At 40.0% G+C, this 14,016-nt stretch overlaps 1 protein-coding gene across 1 annotated transcript in view; it reads right to left on the bottom strand.

The window, feature by feature from the left end:
* PLB1 (phospholipase B1) overlaps positions 1-12,687 on the bottom strand; it is a 69,897-nt gene extending 57,210 nt beyond the window's left edge. Inside the window, exons 1-9 of the mRNA XM_066314432.1 lie at positions 12,672-12,687; positions 11,652-11,736; positions 11,110-11,161; positions 9,881-9,967; positions 9,342-9,404; positions 7,975-8,057; positions 5,560-5,635; positions 4,826-4,930; positions 3,260-3,349 (exon numbers count right to left, since the gene is read on the bottom strand). Coding sequence (XP_066170529.1) covers positions 3,260-3,349; positions 4,826-4,930; positions 5,560-5,635; positions 7,975-8,057; positions 9,342-9,404; positions 9,881-9,967; positions 11,110-11,161; positions 11,652-11,736; positions 12,672-12,687 — 657 coding nt within the window. The remainder of the gene's footprint in view (positions 1-3,259; positions 3,350-4,825; positions 4,931-5,559; positions 5,636-7,974; positions 8,058-9,341; positions 9,405-9,880; positions 9,968-11,109; positions 11,162-11,651; positions 11,737-12,671) is intronic.
* Between the last annotated feature and the right edge of the window lie 1,329 nt (positions 12,688-14,016).

Below are 14,016 nucleotides of genomic sequence, written 5' to 3'. Positions count from 1 at the left end.
GATGAAACAAAGTAGCTATTTAATCCCATTGTTAAAAGAAAATACACTTCCAACACAGAATCTTCCCACAAAACATGGGATACATACAATACAGTATTTCTTGACTAGAAATTAAGTTCAAAGAAGTATTAGATACTTGCATGTGTTGGGAGTTGGGTGACAAGAGCAAACTTCTCCAGAAGGCAGTAAGTTCCAGATGGCTCAGACACACTGTTCTCCCAGCAAAGACTGGCAGCTCAGCTGCACAGTCCTAGCAAGGAATGGGGCACACGGACTGTATTGTGGCCACCAACTCTCCCTCGAATTCTAGCACATCTGTCATGCCCACTTTGACTGTGGGTGTGCTCTGGTACTCAGCAGGTCCTAAGGCAGCACAAAGCCCTGGACACTGAAGGGAGGCACAGGCAGCCTCCTGCCATGCTGTTCACTTTTGGGTTCTTGTCTGGTTTTAGTTCCTCTTTTGGTTGTAGGATAGGGTTGGTAACACAAAAGAGTGGCAAAATACAAGAAGCTCCTACTCTTACGAAGTTCTTTACATACATGAATGGAGCTTTGCCCTCAGATATATGTCCAGAGGTAAAATTGATTAATTTTGCCAAATGCCTACAAACCAGGCTTTCTATAGTAAACATCAAAGCTGTCCAGCTACACAGCCAACCTCTTTCAGCTTTTCCAACATTGTTTATCTGACTGTTCTCTGGTCTGCTTAGCAATATGAATTGAATTGGTCCTAGAGAGTTAGAACTGTTCTGGTCAAATATCCAGCCCTGCCCAGGACAAGCCCTTAGGACATGATGGCTCAGCTCCTTCTCAGTCAGGCTGAAGTGCAGCTCTAAGGCAAATTGCCACTAGATTTTCAAGGTTTTGCCCTTTGGCCAATAAGCAGGTAATGTTTCCAGGAAAGAGACTGGTACCAAGCTTCAATACAAGGTCAGGACAGCCTGACAGAGAGCAGGAGAAAGGAAATCTCTGAATGTAGTTTCATTCTGCAATGTTCCCTGATCCACAAGTCATGCTCTTGATCTCCTATCAGCTCCCAAGACTGTATTAGGGGTTCTTTTTTAATTTTTAAAGAAGTCAGCATAAACTGTTGGCTGGATTTCCCAGTAGAACTGGAGAGGCCTTTATCAGGTGAGGGCACCTGCTAGTGCTTTTTATGCTGAATGCATCCTTCATATCTTCTTTTACATCGTGGCAGAATATAGGCAGACAAGGCAATCACAGGCAGACAGGCAACCCTGAAAGGCCCCTCTCTGACGATTGCTAGCTGTACTCTGAAAAGTCCACTTAATCAAAGAGAAGTCAAAAAAGACGGCAAAATTATCTTCCTTCAAACCTGTGGTGAGATATGGGTTTGCCACATTTTACTCCTCCTTCAGCTCACCTAGGCTGTCCCATAACTAGAGGAATCACCTCACACTGAGAAAAACCACTGAAATAAAGCAAAGTAGCTATTTATCTCCTTTATGATAATGTTTTGATTCTGGTGGCTCCACAACATGCTCACTGCCCAAGTCTGGGTAACTGGCCTGATGCAGCCAGCCTTAAAAGCACAGCTTCGTTTTGCATATGGTTTTTCATCTCTGCTATTTCCACAAAATGCTCCTGGGCAATCTGAGTGACTGGGTAGAGTAACATGCCATAGAATGGGTTGCTGAAGGACAGAGCACAGGAGGAAGCCTGTGAAGAAAAGGTTTAGAGACAGAAAAATGAAACAGAGGACATCTATTTTATGATGGAAGAACTGAGGTAGGAGCTGTGACATCATGATAAGGAATATCACAGAAAACAGCAAAGGAGATAAAATGGACCCAGCATGGTTGTTCCAAGGTTACCACTGCAACAGCTTATCAATTTTTAACTCCTTGGCTCCTACTAACTAACTAAAGTCCTTTTAACTTTAACTAAAAGATAACATTTCATTGAAGTGACTGTATTATTCCTCTAGATATATCATCTGGTGGAATAGAAGCCTCTTCCTGCAAGTTCTGCTTCTTTAAATGATCAGGGCTACAACAACATTATTGCTGCTTGAATTAGCATAAAAGAAAACAAGAACATGCCAGTATGGATGAATTTATTTTTAAATGTGGTTTATGAAAAGGTTGTTGCAGTATAGACTTTTTATTCTTCATGCTTAGGATAATTTGGACAGGCACAGGAATATTAAGTACTCTCCAAAGAAAATCTTATTAACATGTGGACTGCAAAGCAAGAAAAAAGTCTTTTATGTTTCCTCTAATTTAATTGGCCATTGAAGATTCTTTTTAATTAAAGAAGAGATTGTATGTGCTATAAGGTTACTAGTAAAAGAAACAGGAAACAATGAAAGCTTCTAAAAAGAAACAGTAAAATCAACACTTTACCTAAAACAATGCATGTAAGCGCATATCCAAACAGTAGCATCCTGCTTAGCTCTGTTCAGTCCAAGCCCACATACCTGCTTTTTTGTCTCATTCACACTGAAAAGCAACTCACATTTCTTCGCTTGCCCCTGTAATCAATTTTAAAGTGCAAGCTCCTTCAGGTGTACATGCATCTGCTCAGACTCACACACACAAATGCTGTGTGTCAGCAGCTCAAGCCTGCAGTGGAAACAGCCCCCTACAGAACCAGTCACGGTGTTCAAGGTTGTTTCAAGGTCAGAAAGTTCACATTTCTTTCGGACAACCTCTCCCACGGATACAAACACCATTTTCTGGCTTTCCTCAGCTGGATAGCACATCCAACTGCAGAGGACATAACAAGGGCTTCTCAAGGTTGTTTCTACCTTTTCACAATGAGCAACAGCAGCACAAAGATGATGGTTAAGGAGGAGACAGTGGTATAAGACTCATTAGTAAAGAATGGTGGGGGGTGCAGGACAAAGGACAGAGTAGACAGGAGTATAATTGATATAATCTCAGGTTAGGACAACCCTCAGTCATCCTGTGCTGTGCTGTCAAAGAGGTAAGATGAGCAAAACCAGAATCTGTCACAGCTCATTTACTCCATGAGGCTTACCAAAGGGCTAGTTTGAAAAGATTTCTAAAAAGTTCTTAGTAGAAAGTGGCAGCAGAGTGAGATTTGTCTTGTAAGTGTAGGGCATTTAGCATTATTCAAGAGCAGCCTCCCTGTACAGCTGAGGATAGCAGTCATGGGATAATTCTTGTATTCTTCCTTCCCTGCCTCTTTGCTACTGAAAGCCTGGCTCGTGCAGGGTTGCTACTAGGCATCTGGACATAGTTCAGGAAGAAACAATCTCTGTGGCACTGCTTACCATGTTGTTCCAGAGGCCCACAGCCATGAAAACATAATCTTCCTGAATTTCCACTTGTGTCTTTGATGTGGTAATCAAATCATCCTCACCCTGAAAGAGAAATTATTTTGAGCATCATAAAATAAGTAAGAGTATAGAAAGATGAGATATTCAGTCACAAAACTTCTCTATCTATAAAATAATATTCATATCCAGAAGAAAAATCAATCTTTGGCATTCTTATTAAGCCACTTGCCACTGATCCCAGTTACTAGTGGTGTGTCAAAATAGAAAGATGCTGGTTTTGTAAATGATTGTTGCACATCAACAGGACAAGAAGAGCACAGCAACAACACAGCATGACCACAATAGTGACACAGAATAGAGCAGAAAGACATAAATGTGAACACATGAATCATTTGAAATAAACAACATTTCCTCTAATTTACACGTGCATTTAAATACTGAAAACATGCAGCATTTGTCTTAAGAGGGCATGCTGAATTTTAAATGAAATGTAGCTGTTGGAAGAGTTTGGAAGGTTACACATGAGGCCTGCAGGCATACCACAAATCAGAAGAAATAAAGAATACACCTATGACATACGATGGTATTTAAAGAAATAATAGAGCAAATTACTGACAGAAGAAGTAATGCCATGAAAGTTAGAAACCTGCTATTTGCATATGGACTAGCCATCTACAAAAAAAAAAAAGCCTGGCAAAAGATGACCCTAGCAGCAAAAAGAAGATTTTGCAATATAGCAAGTCCTTTCTTTTTCTGGAAGAAAAATTCTTCTCCCAGTTCACTTTGTTCTGATACTGAGCTCAGGGGAGCAATGGAACTACCTCAAATTCATGGAGCTATCACTGTGCTCAAAAACCCAGACCATGAGTCACTACCAACATATATTACAAAAAATACCTAATGTGATAGATTTGATACTACACTCCAAGTGAGCCGTTGTCCAGAAAGTAATATTCTCCCTCTTCACTGCCAGATCTTAGACAGCCTTGACCTTTCAACTTCCCCTTAAAGATCACTTATGACAAAACCATGCCTGACATCCTAGGCAATCCCATCTTCACTCCCTACTGCCTACACCAGAAAAAAGTCTCAGTTCCCAGACTCATTGCAGGGAAATAACTGTACTTTCCAACATAGTTTACAAACACCTTTATCTTTTTTCCCTCTAACATTTTAAAAAACTTCACATAAACTGCTTTTTGCCTTTGTTGTCAAACACATGAGCATAATCAGGGATGAATATGGTGATGACTACAAAGATATGGAAAAATCAGCAGCATTGACAGTTTCCAGACAGTTGGGACTTTAGGCACAGAGGTGTCATTGCTTGATTTATCCTGGAGTATAGCATTTAAAAAACACAGGATCTCTGACTGGCACTGTTTACACCAAGTTCCTCTCTCAGGACTTCTGTGTCTGATACTGAGGTGTGTTCTTCCTGTGCCTGACTACTCTGGTCTTCCAGAATTACACAGCCTAGGATAGGAAAGGCTGCTGAATATTGCCCTCAGTCTCAGCAGACACGAACCAGAAAGAATGGAGCAGCTTGAGTTTACTCACCAGTCTAAGCAGCAGATTTATTCCTTGGAGAGAAGGCTGAAGAACAACAGTGAAGTCATCCTTTTGATCAAACCTCTCAGACTCCAGTAGTTTTTCCAAAGCATCCTAAATAGACAACCATTTAATAAGATAAGTATTATGGCTGAAGAGTGTAATGTATGTGTGATTCATCAGGGCTTAAAGTAAATTTAAATTATCCCCATCCCTAATAAACCACAGAAATAAAAATTGTGTAATCCAGAACAAAGACAATAATTTAAAGAAATCTTGTTACACAACTGGAAAATCCTTGTAGCTATGAGAAAGATGGTTTACCATCATTTTCTTTGAAAGGGCAGCAAGCTTAGCAAAGCAATGAAATGGCATGTTTATTGCCACCCTGGCAAGTTTAAAAGAAACTCTAGCACAACTGTCTTTGTCTTAATCATGTGGCATTTTACTGGACGAGATGGATCATTTCTCTGATGGGATATGAAAAATCCTAGGTTGCCAAAAGTTATATAGGCATTTAAAACTTCAAGAGATACTAAGATCGCTCAGGTATAGAAAGAACTTATTGCCAATATTTCTGAGGTAAGAAGTGGGATCAGGATTGCTATGGATATGTGATAGAAGGGCTGTTACTGAACTTCCTCACTGCTATTCCTCCCTTAACTTCTTGCTTCAGGCCAATCTGGAAAACGAATAGACATGTCTAGCAATGTAAGACCCAAACAATACAGAAGATGTCATACCTGATAGGACCACCTCAGTATGTTATCATGTAATGTGGAGTGTTCAACATAATTGCACTGATTCCTGCCTGGATTGCTGCAGAAAAAAATTAAAAACATGAAAGACATGATGAACTTTTGATAAAAAAGGTGGATAGCATGAATTCTTTTAAGCCACTGACAAGCACATAGTAAAGACCAAATTGTGGTATGTGTAGAAAAGGCTACATGGAACATGCTAATTTTTGATATCAACATAGAATTATATATATCTCCATATCCAGAGCTTTGTATCTCTTTTTGATTCGAAAGCCTAGTCAGTTGACAAGTATGCCAGACTTAGATTAGCACAGGATCTCACAAGCTAGCAACATGCTCAAGCTTAAAATAGCAGCTGCACTGGTTTTCAAACATTTCCCTCTCTGTAGTCACACAGGAAAATTGAACAAACTCAAAATACTTCCACTGGAATTTTTCTTTAGTATTTGGCATGAAGACATGCATCTAGAAACATGGATGGAAGCTGCAGAAGGTCATCCATGCTAAAGGATGACAGGCACTGTCAGATTTCTGATCTGCAAGGTCACATAGGTATACTGAATATTTTGGAAGCTAGCTGGAGAATTCTGAGAGTTCCCAAAGGTGTAGATTGGGAACAATATAAGATTAGTCAGGTTCCAGCAATATATATTCCCTTGAAATTTCCTGTGTGGACTGGAATTTGAGAAAGTTTCTAGGGGGGCTGCAGATATATGCAATAAGTATACATCAGGATCCTAGTTAAACCCATAAAATGAGAGTTTTCTGATAAAGTGCTATTATCCCTGCTGGTGAAAGAAAGAAATACGAACTCAGGACCAGAATCTTATCCAAGCCTAACAGAGTAACCTCACAAAATACATGAGGAGAGTTACACACCTAAAAATAGGGTTCGTACATTACTTTTAGTGCAGACGCTTCTTGTTAGTAAGAACTAGAACTTTAAATCCCATTGTGTCCTAAACTTCAATGCCTAAAGTTTAGACATGGCACCGAAAGTGTCAACCACTATTATCCTCTTTGACTCTTGAAATTTCATATTTTGATATGGATTTATATTTCTCTCTCAAAGCACAGTTCATAATGACAACTTAGTAACCAAATGCTGGAGGTCCTTATCTGGGAGAGGATCTGGACATTAGAGGCCATCTAACAAATTTGTGGGAACTATGTTTATCAACCAGATAAACACAGCTATGAGAGCATGCTGACAATAAGAAAGCAAATTGCCTTAAATACTAAAGGAAATATAAAAATTCTTCAGAGAAAAAAAATAGACCTATTTAATTTTATTTTTTAAAAACTTCAATATGTCACAATGCCCATAATCCTAAACACATCTTTTCCACATTTCTCAGATTTTTTCCCCTTCATGTTTGTGCAGGAGAAATAAGCTAGAGTGCCCCATGCAGTCACTTTTGACAAGGAAAGCTTCTCCTCTCCTTGTATTTGTTGAGTACATGGTTACATAGCAGCCAGACCTCTTCCCCCATCCCATCAGAACGTCTCCGAGGCTGTATGCTTGCAAAGCTTGTGAAACTCTTCAGGATGACTATATTAGTACATATGGTGTCCTGTGCCACGAGCACAGGGAAAAAAAATAATTACTGTGGAGTAATCTCACCAGCTGTAAACTACTCCATCAGAACTGCTCATGTGCACACTCCTACTCCATACTAAATCGAGACACAAACTACTCACGCTTGTGTTACAAAGTACTGAGAAAGACAGATAAATAGATGCAGTTACCATAAGGAACTGACAACTTGGATGTTCTCTACCCTGGCATACCCTAAGCCCAAAGAGAATCTTTCCAATAGCTTAACAATGTCCTTTAAAATCAGCTGCTCATTTTGTGAACGTTGATATGTAGAAATTTAAACCTCTGAAGCACCTACAGAGCTTCTGACTTGAGAGTTGCATAACAAAAGTATCACTGAATAAAAAAATGGAGGTAGTTAGATGGTGCAGTTTTGTGACAATAATGTAAGTGCTGGGTCTGGCTGGGATGGAGTTAACTTTCCTCATTGCAGCCCATATGGTGCCGTGTTTTGGATTTGTGGCTTAAACTGTTGATAACAAACCAACACTTTGGCTCTTGGTGAGCAGTACTTGCACAGTGTCGAGGCTTTCTCTTTTTCCTTAACTCTGACCCAATATTTAAACATGCTGTCCAATTCAATAGGATTAAAAGCACTAGCTTCCTAGTAAAAATAGATCTTTCAGAGAGAGTATATAGAAGCAAAGAGAAGACTTAAAATCTCTTACATACTCTCATATTAGGGGCAGAAAAACAGCTCAGCAGATTGTACCTCAGTCATAAAGTCAGTGCATATATATAGCTATTTGTTGAACACCAGCAGGAGACAATGACAAGAAATTAAAGAAACCTGTTACCTGGCATTACTGTAATCTTGGCATGCAAGAGCGGCAGTTGTGAGCTCAGTGGAATCAATTAGATTTACAAAGGCCTTGGGAACCTGTGGTAATAAAGTAAAAATTACTCATGCTAGACTTGCAATTAAAGATCAGCAAGCAGCAATTACGGTAAATTACGTCTACAACTTCACATGTATTATCTCTAGCCTGGTATTCTGCTTACATAAAATCCATGATCCAAGCCTTTGCCAATTCTGTCCTGAACCCTGCTCCTGTGCCTGCAATCTAGGATCATCATTTATGAAGTACTTGTGACCATGTTTTCTTGACTGAGACACAACAACTCATTTTACATAACCAAAATGGCCACCAGCCAACCAAACTGAACTCAAATGAACTTGGGTCTACCATTTTTGTGGCAACACAGCAATGCAAAGCTGGGGACGAAACATCCTGTATAACAGCACAAGCACCCATGCAACCCACCATACCTCTCCCCCATGCAGAAAGCAGCTTTTCATTTCCATAATGATATTTCACTTCTACAAGTGCACATAAACAGATTCTGGAAATAACAGTGGAGAGAATCTGAAGAGAATGTGTGGGTGGAATTTCCCCCATACACAACATTTGTCCAAGTCAGTTGGAGAAAAACAAGTGGTTGTGTTCTGAGGCAACCGAACTGTAGCAAGTTTAGAATATACTGTAGGCCTTCAATGCAGCAAAACAAAATTATTAGAAGATCCTATTGAGATAATTCAGTTAAACAGTTTATAGTCTGCTTCAGTAATAATCTATCCTCATCTAGTCTGCTATCATTAGTAGACCAAGACACAGCACAGAACACTTCCCAGAAGCCATCCTAGAAAAGCAGATAATTCTTAGCTCAGCCAGCTAAAAACCTTTATAAGGTATTTTTAAATGAACACAAAATAGGAAAAAAAATCTATTATATATATTTTAATGGTTGTTTGCCCTGTTCTGTAAAAGCCATCACCAGGTAGTTAGCAGCCTGTACACTGCCTAGGTGTTCCACACCAGTAATTAGACATCAGTAACTTTCACCAACAGCCCTGATACACATAACTTTCAGATCTAGACAGATGTACTCCAATTTTCACAGAAATCATTTTAAAAATGCCTAAACACTGAGTGGTACATTAGCTTGCATCGCAAAACAGAGCAGTTGCCCAACCATCCTTTCTGTTTGCATGTGTCAGCTTTTTAAAAACGGGAGTAAAACACTTAGTGAAAACAAACTGAGCCAGTGGATCTAAGGCAATGAGATTGGTGTTCTAAGGCATGTGAAGAGTGGTACAAAACCAGTGGAGACTGTAAAAATAGACAAAGGATTCAGCTGTTCAGGGTTGATGAATGTATCTTACCTCCTTATACAAAAAATCCAAGACAGCTCTAAGTTTTTCCAGGTTTTCCGATACGCAGTCCTTCTGTAAATGAGATAAGAAAGGCCATCAAAACTGGTAGAAAAAATAGTTATCCATTTCCTAAAAGTCACAAACTCTGTGTACTGAGCTCTGCACTGAAGGGTTATTAAGAAACAATCTATTCTAAATTCAGCCTTAGCCAGCAAGTAAACAACATGGGAACTAGTCTTGTAATTTAACTGCCTATAAATAGACAACTTGACACAGAGTAAAAAAAAAGGGATAGTGAAGAAAAGTACCTTTATACTTGAAGGTGGAAAACAGCTCTACTAAGACATCTCAGACTAGAGATGGCAAATTAAGCACAGATGTTCATAAATACAAAACACATTGTGTGCCAGGAGCTTACATCATTGGATAGAGGCATCTCAACATCCCAGACCTAACTATTCCTTTTGTTCCCTGTGGCAAAGAGCAGAGTATGGGAAAGGGTCTTAACTATCTGCCTTGACTGCTAAACCACCCAACAAAGTGCTTACCAGTTGTGTAGAAGCATAGGAGGAACATGGACTTTCAGCACTAAAAAATACTGTGATCAGTTTCCAGTCATTTTGGAAGTCCATCATCTGGGAGAAAAAAATAAAGGGATAGGATGACAGGTGATCTATTTTCCTTTCTCACACACCATTTTCTGTGGGTTCATAACCAGCGAGACCAACCAACAGGCCATGGCCCAACCCTGGCCATCTTGGTCCCTTCCATTTGACAAGCCATCCAGCTTTTCCTTAGAGGACACAGCAAATAGATGGTTAGGCATCAAATGCTGCAATTAAAGCTAAACACACATCTACAAAAAGCTCAGGATAGAACCTGAAATTGCTGCTGCTGTAGAAGGCTCTATTGGAAAAGATGGGCACGGACAGCTTAGCACAGAACTTGATGTTTCCTTCCATCACTGTTGCAGCTTGCCAACAGGACTACTGTACATGAATTGCTGAGAAGGAGTCACACTAACAGGATTAAGACTGGACTAAAAAATCTGAGAGCTAGAGCCCTGCTCAGCTGTGTTGTATTTATTAGGCAACCCGTACAATCCTGAAGAGTCTTGGTTAGAACCACACAGTTCCACAAACATGCATGCTAAATCCCTGTAGAGCAAAGAGGCAACAGCAGAATTGCCTTGGCCATTACATTTTCCCATTACTTCAAGATAATTTTACAAAATAACACCATGGTGAGGAATAAAGAAGAAATGGATGCTTAAAGCTCCAGGACGGAACCTAAAAAGCACTTAGCCATGAATGATAATTCAAGCTCTCACCAGCATCAGCCAAAGTATATCTAGGTCTTTATTGTCCTTTTTGAAAATGTGTTCCTAAAAGACCAAAAAGGAACTGAAGAGACAAACACTGAGAATTATTATTTTGGGTTGGCTTCTCAGAAACACTGGCACAGTTACAGAGTGTAGCTAGCAGAAGTCTCACATCTTTAGCCAACAGAAAACAAACATATTGGCTTCCCTACCAAGCTCTTCAGCTGCTTTGACAAAAGTAAAAAAGGTGGAATCCTTTCAGAACAAAACACTGCACTTGAAAGGCACAGAACTGAATTCTTATTTACAGCATAAAGACTGCAGTCCGTTAACCTCAAGAACTGGCATTTTCAATTTTAAAAAGATTTTGGAGTGCTGTTTAAGTATTAAACCACTTTTCTGCCTTTTTCTGCTTCAACACCACACTTTCTGAACTGTCCTGTGCTTTAAACAAACCTGATCCACTTTCATGAGCTCCACTATTTCTTCAGCTTGATGCAGGAGGTCTCTGAAAAGCAGAAAGGAAGAGAGAAATTATGAAGGCATCAGTAAGGTTAAAGCTTTGGCTGATTTTTACCATTGAATCAAACAACATTTGAGGATTCAGGCTGGATTAATCTTTTCTCTCTTAAATGTGTTAAGATTAGACAACTGACTGTGCTACCCAGGGAGTTTTGGGTGATTAGTTCATACTCAGCTATCTGACTTTCAGATGTGCACTTAGATGAAAACAGCAGCTTAATAGGCACACCTCAACTTCTATTTGAGCAAAAAATTTGTTTTGCATCTATAAGGAGAATTGGTGTTAACTCAGGTGATACCCACCCCAAAGCAGGGCTTCGTTCCTCATGATTCTGACAGGTGCCAGTTGAGCCACAATGACAACCTCTGCCAGTAGTGAGCACACTCTATGCTCAGTGAAATGCTCCTGCAACATTTCCATCCTTCCCCTTGCCAGCTGTACATCAACTGCCCAGCCAAAAGCTCCTGAGACTCACCTGGCTTGGCTGTCTGGTGACCCTCCCTCTGTGCCAGGCGGAGGGGACAGATGTAGGACGGAGGGGTTGAAGGTGCTAATGAGAGCTGAATGACACACACAGGTTAGGCAATTTTTGCATCCAACACACTGCCACTCTGCTGATTCATTAAACCCAACTAAACAGCACCAGAACATGTTAAGTCTGAGGATCCTTTGGCAAGCACCAGAGGTATGCCCACGCCCCTCTTCAGCTGTTTTTCTTGGGTTTGTTCCCCACCTTTGGAAGTGAAGGCTTAATGTCTGAGTTTGCCTCCAGACTCAGGTCGAAAACCTCCATCCCCATCTCATGTCAGCCACAAGTATTGTTGGTGGGCTTAAATAGAGGCTGTAGAAATGAAGCTACTGGAAAAGGCTACCCAGGGAGACTCTTAAAACATGAGTGGGTTGCCCTGTTTTAATGGACATCACACCAAGGAGTTAAGATGCTAGGAAGAGGATTTGGAGAGTAAATATATATATATACCAGTATATATTATGCAGCATTTCAGTGGGCATGAAAGTTTTACTTGCAATATCCTTTAAGCAAGTAAAGGCTGCCTTCAGAGACAGCCAATAGGCAATAAATTCTCAGATGTGGTGCATCCATAGCAGTCCCAGTGTAAATCCTAAGCACATGGCAGTTCTGGGCAGGCAAACCCACACAAGATTTCACCAGGCCAGCACGGGCCACAAACACACACCAGCAAAGAGTGTGTCGTGGGCAGAAATAAGAGGCAATAAACCCTGTTGGACATTTAAGAATCTTTCAGCAGTCTGTCACACTTCCTCTTCACTGCTGTTTGTCTACCCAGACAGCCTCTTTAAAGCCATCACAGACTGGCTGTACTCATGTCCCAGGTACACCATTCCTCAGGCCTCCCTTACATCCCTGCAGTGTGCCTGGGCTGCACCTGCTCTGCAGTCAAGCAGAGCCCTAGAGCTTCTGCCAGCAAGCTGTTAAATTAATCTGCTGAAGTTTTAGTGTGACAGCAAGACGCACCTGCTAAAGTTGCCATGCTTAGTTCAAGGAAGTTCTTTCCTGTGCTGTAGAAAGGGAAGAGAAAACAGGAAGTTCCTGTTATTACATTTCTCAAAGAAAAATTATATTACAGCACAGACTCAATTTCTTATTAGTTATGCTGCATCTCAGAGTGAAATTCATGGCAGCTGCTGCAAGAATGGGGCCTTTCTTTCCCCAAAACTGTCATGTAACCAGCTACTGCTGAGTAAGAACATAGTCTCAGATCTCAATTTTTTGTGTTTCTGTACCTTCTGCATGTTGCAGTACTTGTGCTTGCTTATACATAGGTATAAGTGATCCAGGGGCCTTTCCGTGTATACCCACATACAAGTGGACACAGATGTTCATGCAACCATTAAAAAGCCTCAGTATTTTAGAGTTTATCTGTGCAGTGCTAAATCCTCATCTGAGATGCTGTGACTCAAAAGATCTGTAGGGACCTGCGACTAATAGTTGTTATAGTTCATAATAAATATAGTTCAAAATAAATAGTTCACTCACTGATTTAGATCTGCTAAAGTGGCATGGAAGAAGGAAATGGGGTAAAGCTGTCCGTGAAGCACTGGGAATCAGCCAAGCAGAGGACAGGGTATCAGGGTTCTTTCTTAGCTCTGATAAATCCCTGCTTTGTAATCTCTAGCTAGTGATTTATGACATTTACTGCCTAGGATTTATCACACAGCAATGATTCTTAATCAAGGATATTGCAACCCTAAGGTAAATCTACATCCTGCATAAGTACAAAAAAATTTGTAACAAAGGAAAGTGAAAGTTTCAGTGTCTCAAAATCCTTTCTATTTTACATAGGCTTTCTCCTCCTCTCTTTAGAACAATAAAAAAATCAGTTAGGCTTGAGCCTAACTCCTGCACTATGATGGTATAGAGACCAGAATAATGAAACTTATAAAAGATAACTATTAAATGTTACCTTTGGAGTAAATCCACACCAGATCCTGGTGTCTGTGAACAAAGAAGCAGTAAGAATAATATTAAGCAAAGTGCAAACTAGACCTACATATGCTGTTCCCCTGCCATATTTAAGTCCTATTAAAGACAATATTGTTTTCCACATACTCTTCTCCATTGTGTTGTAATCACTCACAGATTTCTATTATTTTCCAGAACTTCCCTATTACAGTGCGTTTTCATAATCTGTAATCCTTTCTCAGTTAATGCTTTCATTAATGATTTTTACACATGGTTTAAAATAGAATTTGATTAGTTGAAATCAAATTCCATAAAACAAAATTCTGTTCTATACCAAATTTCTCTGGATCTACTCCTACTCCTTTTCAACAAGGGACAAAACCTGAAGTCATTTAGA

Source organism: Sylvia atricapilla, chromosome 3, assembly GCF_009819655.1.
Source record: "Sylvia atricapilla isolate bSylAtr1 chromosome 3, bSylAtr1.pri, whole genome shotgun sequence".
Lineage (NCBI taxonomy): Eukaryota > Metazoa > Chordata > Aves > Passeriformes > Sylviidae > Sylvia > Sylvia atricapilla.
This window is presented reverse-complemented; position numbering and strand designations above follow the sequence as displayed.